Below are 10,595 nucleotides of genomic sequence, written 5' to 3' on the forward strand. Positions count from 1 at the left end.
AATCAAAATTGAGAACGCATGTGCGTGAAAGGTGATAATTTTTAATAATGCTGTCAAAAAATACAAAATACAAACTGACTTCAAATAAAACTCACAGGACTTCGAATCAAATAATTAAGAACATTCTACTATTACGTTTATAAAAAAGAAGATTTATTAACTCAACAACAAAATTATAACATCGCCATTGCAAGAAAAAAAATTTACACGTTACGTAAAGCTATAAAAAGACCAAACGATTATTTATGAGAACAATTATATATGATTATTATGAACTAAACTTTATGCTAGAGCCCCTGAATTAGACAGGCCGACTCATCATCTATTTTTGCTCCAAAGAGCTAACATAAGCACAATACTAACGTAACGTTAACTTGTAAACCTTTTTGCTCCAATATTGCTTGATAGGTCAGAAACGATTGCTTATGACGTCATCAGATAAAAGTTTCATTAACGCAATATTATCCAGTGTTTATTAATAATTTTGAGTGGCAATGTAAAATGACAGTTGTTCTAAAGTTTTATAATAAAATGTTTGTTTTGATAGAACGTAGTTATTTATTTTAGAATTCCGATATGTTTTAATAGCTTTGATAAATCGGGTAGAGTTATTGGAAGCACGAATCAACACTCTCTCAGAAAAATATTTACATTCCTGTTATAATTTGCTTTTTGTCTGATTGAGACTAAAATATTTTGTCAGTTGACAGTATTGAAGTTAATTGAGCAATTACTTGCAATGGTATTTGCTTTTGAAATATTACTCAGCATCAACTTATTAATATTACATGTTTTAATTTGTTTGCCATATTTTAAAGTTCTTTTTTCATTAGGTTTTAATTTTCTTCAGTTTAAAATTTAAATTACTGGGGGGGGGGGAAGAAGCACCATATAGGGAGCTTATGGCATCCTATAAGATCATCAATGAATTGAGTTAGACTCTGCCACGCGTGCTTCGGATACAGAGATTAATCTCCGGCTAATGTCCTATAGTAATGTGCTAAATAATATTGCGTCTTCGCTTTATATAAGTTTATAATATTGTTTGTATTAAAATTGCTTTATATTAGTTTATAATGCTGATAATAAGCACCTCTGAGATTACTATCATACGAGGAGGCTTCGCCCCCTGCTCGCTGGCGCTCGCCAACCCCCGGAACTGCTTTCGCAGTTCATTTCGGATTGCGAAGCAATTCGATGCTCGCTTTGCTCGCTCATTGGATATGTTCTTAATGTCTAGCTTTTGTATACTTTTTTGAACGCTGAAGTTCCGAAAACATTTCACTGTAGAAAATTTTAAATTTGTGCATTTCAATATTAATTTGAAATTGCAAACAGTTCACATATTTTTCTTAATCCCACTATTCTAGGTTTCAGTTGTTGAGAAAAGTAACTGTTGTAAGTTTTGTTTTAAAGTCTTTCCCACCAGAGGGCTAAAACCATGTGTTGTAAAACAATATGAAATAGTACTGAACGCGGGATGTAAAGATGAAGATGCTTCGATGAAGATAATTTTGTGAGAATTTTTTTAATAATTCGGTGAGAATTCACCCGATTAGGCATATGATGCTCACTACGTGCTCTTGCGCGCCGAAGCCTATCAATTAAAACATATTAGTGTTTTATATAATATAGATTAGCCATATGATGCTCACTACGTGCTCTTGCGCGCCGAAGCCTATCAATTAAAAGTGAAAACTGTTGCCAACGCGAGAAAAGAAATATCATCGGTTTTATTGATACATACGCATTAGCGTTTTATATAATATAGATTCTCTCTATGTGATGTTGGTGTAGAAAAATTGCCAGCTAATCTCCAGGAAAATGACTTTATTTTTGTTCGCGAATCAAACAAAAATGTAATTGCGTAGCAATTATCAGGGGCTGGCGAGCGGTAGTGAGCAGGGTGCGGAGCCCTCTAGTATATATATACACCGAAGAACCATTACATTATGACCACCCTGCTAATAACAAGTAGGACCATCTTTAGTCCTCAAAACTGCTAGCACCCGACGTGGCATTGATTCCACAAGGTGCTGATAGGTAGTCTGAGGTATCTGGTACCAAGCGCTCACCAACTGGTCCTGCAATTCCCTCACATTGCGATGGGGTAATTTTTTGCTTTGTCTCAAATGGCCACATCTCACCGCAGTTAGCTAGTAATTTTTAAAGAATGAAGTTATGGTTATACAGAGCCAATAATAAGTGCCAATGATTTTTTCTTCCAACTTTGGCTGTTCCTCCCATGCCACTTCTTGATCTGGCCGGCCAATTCCCGAAATCTGGAAAACATCGGCCATTGGCCAGCCAATTTACAACGTTCCTAGCCATTTCGCGATTTAGCCGGCCAATTCGCGAAGTGGCCGAATTCGAATGTTTATGGTAAAAAACCCGGTTCTCAGGGTGCTCGTCCTTTTTACCGAAAATCTATTTTTTCCAGAATATGTTACGGAACAAAGAATTATAGTATATATAGTAATTATTATTAAAAATTATAGTAATTATAGTATAATCTAATGGATTTTACGGATGAGGCACCCAAAATGACAGTACTTTTTACCGTGATTTTTTACAGTGTATTTGAAAAACTCTTTAATTAGTGTATCAAGCATTTCATCCTGCATATATGCTAGGGTGTTAATGTATTCTAGGATAGACATGAAAGGAAAGTTTCAAAATCACGATAATAGTAGTTATTGTAAATTTATATCTTTGTTTTATTACTGACGTGAACAGCCGACCCAATTTAGAGTTTATGATTACAAACGCTCAATTCCGTAACCTTGTGATTTTGAACCCAGCGCAGAAGACAAGGGAACTTTTGGCAAACCATCGAGGAAGACTTTTTGATGGAACCAGCCCACATTTGCGTTACATGGGGAGGAAAACTAAGAAAACTTCTCACGGCTAACCCTACGGCAGCGGGATTCTAACCCATACTCCGCCACTCCATAATCCTACCACTGAGGATATGTTACGTCACCATAGAGGACGGGGCAAGTCGAGAGCAGATTTGCATCAACCAGCCACCGTTGGGATTCGAACCTTGATCTAATGATTAGGAGGCGAACGCTCTATCCCCGGAGTCACCTCGATTCTTATATCTTTTTCTTAAATATTTTTATTATTTTTTAAGTTTTTTTTACCGATGTTGAACAGCCGATTTAATACCGAATTTATGACTATCAATGTTCAACTCCATAACCCTGTAATTTTGAATCCTGCGCAGAAAGCAAACGAGCTCCTGTGTCCGTTGGGATAAACTAGACTTGTGAAACATACTTTTATTGACCTTGAATCCTCTTTCACCATTAACAATACTTTTTGTCAATAGATTGGAAGCTTCAATGTTACGCGGTTTTTCCACTCTTCACACTTCCCCCTCTCCGTTACCATGGTCACGAAAAATTCTTTCTTTTTACGTTGCAGTAAGAAGTGGGAACGTATTGGAAAAGATTTGCGGATACCATGGCAACGGAGAGAGCAAAAGTGTGGAGAGAGGAAATATCGTTGCCTCTAAATACCTATTCCATTTACAAAGAGTATAAAAGTTCTTCCGTACGTACGTTCAATCAAGTACTTATCTCACACTTTAATACATATCGGGATTTTATTTAAATTTCTTTTAGCATAATTAGTCTATTCATTGTTTATTTAACATAGTTTTTAATTTTCTTAACTCAAATTCGGAAATTTGCATTTTATACCTTAATTTAGTCCCTTGTTTAAATCTTACACTTATAACAGTTTAATTGACGCGATTCAAGCTCGCGAAAGGTATTTAATGTGACTTTCAAACCTGCTTGAAATGAAATATGTTATTATTTTCTGTTACAGTGTGGAACCGGAATCAAAGTCATAAAAATGTCCCCTTTCAATACAGTAGAGTATTTCCTCTTTTTTTGAGAAAATGTTATTATTTCCTAGAATTCAACTTTATGGTAACAATAAGATTTCAGTGAGCCAAGACAAAAGAAAAATGGCATTCGTTTCTCGTGGAAGTGAATTCCGATTTCCTCTGTTTCGCGAAATTTGAATAAAATTCCTTTTACACTTCTCGTGAGTGAACAAAGCTTATTGTTTTCACCGACTGAAAAGTATTAAATACGAATTCTAATAATGGAAACAAAGTTTATTAAAATCGTGATATAGTACTGCGGATAGGGGAAACAATCGCGCCTGTAATGATAGAAGAATAAAACATGGTACACACATATGAAGCTTCAATTTTGGATTGGAAGCCATCTCAGATTTAGGCCATAACAATAACAGCTGACGTTCAAAATGCTGCCTTTAAATATTTATTTTCCTTAAAAATATCAAAATATTGATACGTTTTTAAAAAAAACGTCTTTTGATGATTTTGAATGATATCTATTAAAAAAATTATTAAATTCGATATTTTTTGCATTGTTCCTCACTCATTGTTTTTGATTTGTTTGCAAGTTTTCTATTTTAATCAATGTTATCACTTGGTGCTATATCTGGCATCTGCTCGCTTCCTTCAACGACTCCTCGCTATTATTTCTCAATTATTTTGGTTTATGGATGATAAGCAGGTCGTTACATAAAAAATATTGTTCTTCTTTTAATAATATACACTATATTTCATTAATAATACATTTATTTAAATATTTTGTGGAAAAATTGATGTTAAAGTACTTACACTTATTTTATAATTAGCCTAGTAATTATAGCAAGGTTGTTTTTCCAGAATAATTGCCACCCAAGAAATTGCTTTTACAAAAAAATTGTTATGATATTTAGAATGGTATCTGAGAGCTCCCTTACTTTTTTCTGTACGCTTCCCTCATTAGGGGAAGTGGGGGTGATTTGAAAGGGGGAATTGAATTTCTTCTAGAAAGACAATAAAGAAATTGTTTTCTATTTTTTTTCTTGCTGAATTGAATGTAATTAATTTCGAGGCAATCGGATTAACATTTTAGAACGTATATGGATTTTATGTACAAAACGTGTAATTTATATTCGTACACTGTAAAAAAAATTTTGGACTAAGTTACGGTAAAATGTACGGCACTCCAGAAGACGGTACATTGTTCCGTTAAATCCATTTTAGCCGGAACAAGTTACAGAATAAATCTTCATATTACAGTAATATTTATAGTAACAATTACCGTAAAATCATTGAATCACGCTAATTAAATATTTATTTATTTAAAATTAACGTTCATTATTTTACGCCAAAATAAATTTCGCGGATGACGCCCTCAGATTAAAGGTATTCACGCATTGCTGCCTAAACAAGTGAGGTATTATTTCTGATGTATATTTTTAATGTTGAATTAAACTGGACTGCATGAAAGTCGATAAAATAAATGGTTCGAGAATTGAATGAGTTTTTATGTACATTAAAGGTACTTCTTTTAACACGTACTTATCCATACACTTTACAATCCGTAACTATTTAAACATGTAAGATAAATTTTCCGTTGCAATTTTTCATGCTGATTACATGATTTAAATCTGAGATCGATAAGATAAATAGTTTACGAGTTAAAAGGGTTTTGCGTGCAAAAAGTACAATTTTGTACTTGCATTTAATCACGCAAATTTAACTGGTATATTTTTTTCTCGTCAGCGAATGAGACCAATCAAAATGATTACATTTTGAAAGTTTAATTTATTTTTGTGTATAAAGACTGTTTTAGAGTTATACTTATTATAAAGAAAATATGTATAATTTCTACACTATTTATTTGATCGAATCAAAATTGATAGCATTCAATTTAGTGAGAAAAATTACATTGAAAAACGCACCTTACTCTCTGAAGTAGTTCCAGGATAGCAATGTAGAATGAATACATTAGTACGTGTCTAAATAGGTACTTTTTATACATAAAAACTCTTGCAACTTTTGAACTGTCTGTTCGATTGACTTGTTTACAGTCTCATTAGACTTAGTGTAAAAATTACGTCGGAAACAATGTCTCATCTGTTTAGATAGTAATATCAGATGCGTAAATAGGAAAAGTACAAGTTTGTACTTTTTGTACATAAAACTCAAATTTCTTCTGAACTATTAGTCTGATCATCTCGGGTTTAGTCTCCTGCAATTCAGCTTGAAAAAATATGCCTCATTTTCTTATCTAGAAATAATTCAGTTCCCCCCCTTAAATCTCCTTCATTTTCCTTAAAAAGGGAGGAAACGTACAGAGAAGAGTAGGAGAGTTTTCAGGTATCAGTTATGATAACATAGATAAGATTGTTATCAAAATATACCTTATGCATCAATTCTTACGAAAACATATCTTTGTTTTCTATCATTCCTAGATTTATTGTTAAAATATGTATTAATACTTTACCATTACCACTAATTAACTCATACCTTTAATAAAATAATTCCTTGAAATAAGGCATTTATTATTAAAAATCGAATAATACATATTACTTTTACAGCAACAATCGTCTTATCATCAAGAGAAGATTGAGAAGTAATGGAAGGGGTCGGTGAGCGAAGCGGGCAGGTGTGATATATTTCCGCATGTGACATCAGATAGCTGCACGAATAGAATATCAAATTTAGCCGTTTCTTTTATAGATATCATTCATAATCGTCAGAAATATTTAAAAATAACGCATTAAAAATTTTCAGAAACCGCCATGCTAAACCTGAGAGGACCTCTCATCCAGAATTAAAGTTTCATATGCATGCCACATGTGTACTAAGTTTCATGCTTCTATCATCAAAGATTCATTTACATATTCATTCATATATTTTCCCTCTCTGACCTACTATATATGTCTCTTACCTATTTATAAAACTAAGTAGAAACAGTATTAATTTTTAATATAAGATATAATAAATTTTTCCTTTTTGTTTTTTTTTCCAAGTTACAAATTATTTGGTGGCCCGGAAAGTAATGTCGTTTCGGCGCATAAAATATTAGTCTTAAAATATTAGTTAATATTAGTCATAAAATATTAGTTTATATTAGTCATAAAATATTAGTTAATATTAGTCATAAAATATTAGTTAATATTAGTCATAAAATATTAGTTAATATTAGTCATAAAATATTAGTTAATATTAGTCNTTTTCACTGGCTTATATCTTAACTAAAGCAAAAAGATTCATTAAAAATCTAAGCATTTTAACGCACAATGCTTTCTTTAAATTTATTTTTAAGCATCTTACAGAAAAATAGAATAATATAATAAGTAATTTCAAACACTATAAATAAATGAATGAGCAGAATTTATATGAAGCATTTATTACATACATATTTTTTAATTAATTACATTTTATATCAACAATTGCAATCATAGAAAACAAAACGTTTATAAAAATATTTTACAGCTTATTTTTGTTAGCAAAAAATAGTAAAATTTAAAGATATATATGAGACATTTATTTATCCAGAAATAACAAAAAATATTGTATACTTTTATGAATCATTTAAGGAGAAAAACATTTTGAAAGGTAAAAGTTAGCCCTTTAACTCAGAAGTTTTATTAATTGTATTTTTCATGCTTTTTTGATTATTTTGTGTTAATGTAGGTCAAAATAAGTAAACAAATAATGCATCTATCATTTTAATAAGTTATAGTTCTGAAATACAGCATAAAACACAGGATCTTTTACAGCGTTTGATGCAAAATCTTCCAAACACTGCTCACTTCCAAACAATAATTTTTTTGAATTTGCACTTATATGTAGTTATTTAGATCTAAGCGATACAGTTATTCCTCATTAAAATTTCTTTAATTTACAAAATCCATTATTGATATATTCTTGAATCTGAATGAAAAATAATTTCAATTAACAGTTTTTTGATTTTATATTTCAATACAAATATAATTCCAATAATCTAACAATTATTTTAGTAACTACTAGACTGTTTTTTAAAATTAAAAATTACAAAAATATTTTTTGCACGTATTTAAGGCGTCAGAAATATATATATAAAAGGGACACCGGTGTCCCATCTGCTTCAAAGGGTTAAAGTCGTTTGAGAAAGTGTTTTTTTTTTAAAGCCAATGACACACTCAATTACTGTTTTATAATCTTCCAAGTTTTGAAACAATATAGTAAGTAGAGCCAACTATGAAGCTCTTTGAATTATCAATAATAGTATTTGCATTAAAAGTATTCGTCTTAACTTTTATTCAAATAAGAATTCTTTTAAAAAACGCAATATGTTTGAATAAAAACTGAACCGAAGAAAAACTTTTTGACTAACTCAAATAAAATGAATAGATTTTTTTAAATTTTTTTTTATTTTTGAAAATTCAATAACATTTACAAATTGTTCTTTTTATGGGGGGAGGGGGAGGAGGAGATGAAAATTAAAAAGTACTTGGAAACAAACGGTAAACTTATCTAAAACGTGAGTAACATCTGCTACCATTTAGTTACATTTTAAAATTAATCTAAGGCGTTTTAACTTAAGAAACAAATACTTTCTTTCCATTTATTTAGGAAAAAAATAATTTTATAGTATTACCAAATATAACGAGCATCTAATTCGCTTTTAAGACTTGACAATAAAAAAAAATATATTTAAATGATAAATAATTAAAATATTATTTAAATATTAATAAAAATCCTTCTAACTGTTCAAAAAATGTAAACTTATATAAATTTCGTTGAAAAAGCTTTTAAATGTAGCCCATTTTTTGCATCATAAATGTGATTGTCACTCCCAAACATACATAGAAAATATTTTATTAATTTTTAAATTATTCTAAAATATTATCAGATTAAGCTTAAAATATGAATTATAGCTTATTTTGAATATCAAAATTAAGTATATAATTTCGAAAATCAAAAGTTACAGAATGCTAACATAAAAATAACTGAACAATATTTTACAAAAAAATTCCTACCTATCGGAAATTCAGTTGCCTCAAAAATGTTTCTACTATTACATAATTCTGTACCACACACTCTGCAGAATTTAGTATTTTCCTTAATTACATACCCCAAGTAACATTGAAATGATATTCCGTATCCTAAAACACACAATATTTCGTTATGAAAATCCACTAGATTCATACACTATGTTCATTTTCGAATTGCAGTAAATACAGGTACTCTTCTGAAACTTTGAACTATGGCTGCTGGAGGAGGTGGTAGAACGGAATAAGTCGCATCAGCAGGTACATGACTTGCAAGTCCTGGCTCATTGCTTAAAATATTGGCACGAAATCCATCAACACCTGCATTGTATTGGACTTTCCTGTACACGCCATATGGATCCTGGTAACCATAACTGCCAGTAACAAGTCCATTTTCATCAGAAGATTCATGTCGATACTGGGACATTCCTAATCCATCACCAAATTCATAGCCAAATCGAAAAGGTTTTGGAATCTGCTCCACAGGTTGACCAAGTATCACTGGTTGTACAAGAGATTGTGCCAAGATGCATGAGATTGTAGCTAAAGCAAGCAAAACAACAAGAATAGCTTTAGAGGAGGTCATTTTAGTTTTAACGGAATACTACTCCAAGCACCACACGGCAGAAAAAGCCGAATTGGGGCTGTACGACGGTTTAGAACAAAACTTATGACTTTATGGAGAGGCAAAGAGTGAATGATAAATTACCACTTTACAAAATGTACTTTTATACTTCCATGATGGAATCCGTTTCATATTATCCTAAATTCTTTTTATTCCACCGCAACGTGAAGGAATGAGTTCGCATTACAGAGACGTTTACGGAACCGTGTCTGTGATAAATATCAAATATCACGAATATATTTCATGAATAAGAATGCCTACCATTCTTGAGCTTTGAAAATATTCTTAAGAATTCGCTTTGGATCAAATTCGAGGGAATTCGTTTCACTAGTTAACTTTCTCAGACAACGTTTGTTCAATGAAAGTTAATAAGTTGTAAGAAAACAAATCTTGTGTTATTAATCCTTTCGCGCCGACTGTCAGAAATACGTGCCAGCAGAAAACAATATCAATCAGGGTAAAAAGATAAAACTAATAATCAAAGTAATACTTTAACAGTTTATTTGTGGGAGGAGTTATAATTATTTGATTTATTTAATTCACCATTACTTTGTTCAAAATAAAACTATTTAGTTATACTTTGAATTAACATTTATTATTTGTATGATTAAACTAACAATAATTAAAATGAAAGCAAAGTAAGTCTGTCAAATTAGCAACGACTACATTTAAGTTACTGTTTGTTATTTAATTACAACTTGATTATGATTTCGCACGAATGCTTTTCTGAATCACCCGTCACCAAGGGGTTAAAGATGTTTGCGCTGAACAGCCAATATAATATTGAGTTTACGACTATCAATGTTATCTACTCGGTAACCCTGTAATATTTTAATCCAGCCAGAATCCTGTGTCGAGCATTGACGTAAACTAGACTTGTGAATAAACGCCTTCATGAAACGTAACTTTCCTTTCCTTTCACCATTAACTATACTTTTTGTCGATAGATCAGCCTAAAAATATTAAGTTTCTTAAAAAATATCAAAATTTTGGTGTGCTTTTTTTTTTATTTTTTAAAAAAGTCTTTTGATGATTTTGAATAATATCTAGTAAAGAAATGATTAAATTTGATTTTTATTACAAGTAGTTTTCTATTTTTATCAATGTTATC

The 10,595-nt window shown here is 31.1% G+C and overlaps 2 protein-coding genes across 2 annotated transcripts in view; one reads left to right on the forward strand and one right to left on the reverse strand.

Moving 5' to 3' along the window:
* Window positions 1-10,595, forward strand: part of LOC107456692 (cuticle protein 10.9-like) — a 56,537-nt gene that overhangs the window by 36,339 nt on the left and 9,603 nt on the right. The gene's annotated exons all lie outside the window — the stretch shown is intronic.
* LOC107456690 (cuticle protein 10.9-like) lies at window positions 8,897-9,950 on the reverse strand. The gene has a single exon (XM_016074627.3). It carries the CDS (start codon window positions 9,443-9,445, stop codon window positions 9,026-9,028), a length of 420 nt encoding a protein of 139 aa, XP_015930113.1. The 5' UTR covers window positions 9,446-9,950; the 3' UTR covers window positions 8,897-9,025.

The sequence above is a fragment of the Parasteatoda tepidariorum genome, chromosome 2 (genome assembly GCF_043381705.1).
Source record: "Parasteatoda tepidariorum isolate YZ-2023 chromosome 2, CAS_Ptep_4.0, whole genome shotgun sequence".
In the NCBI taxonomy this organism is placed as follows: domain Eukaryota; kingdom Metazoa; phylum Arthropoda; class Arachnida; order Araneae; family Theridiidae; genus Parasteatoda; species Parasteatoda tepidariorum.

What these genes read in the sequence shown, in the direction of transcription:
- LOC107456690 (XM_016074627.3), bottom strand. Translation starts at nt 9,445, where the DNA reads ATGACCTCCTCTAAAGCTATTCTTGTTGTTTTGCTTGCTTTAGCTACA.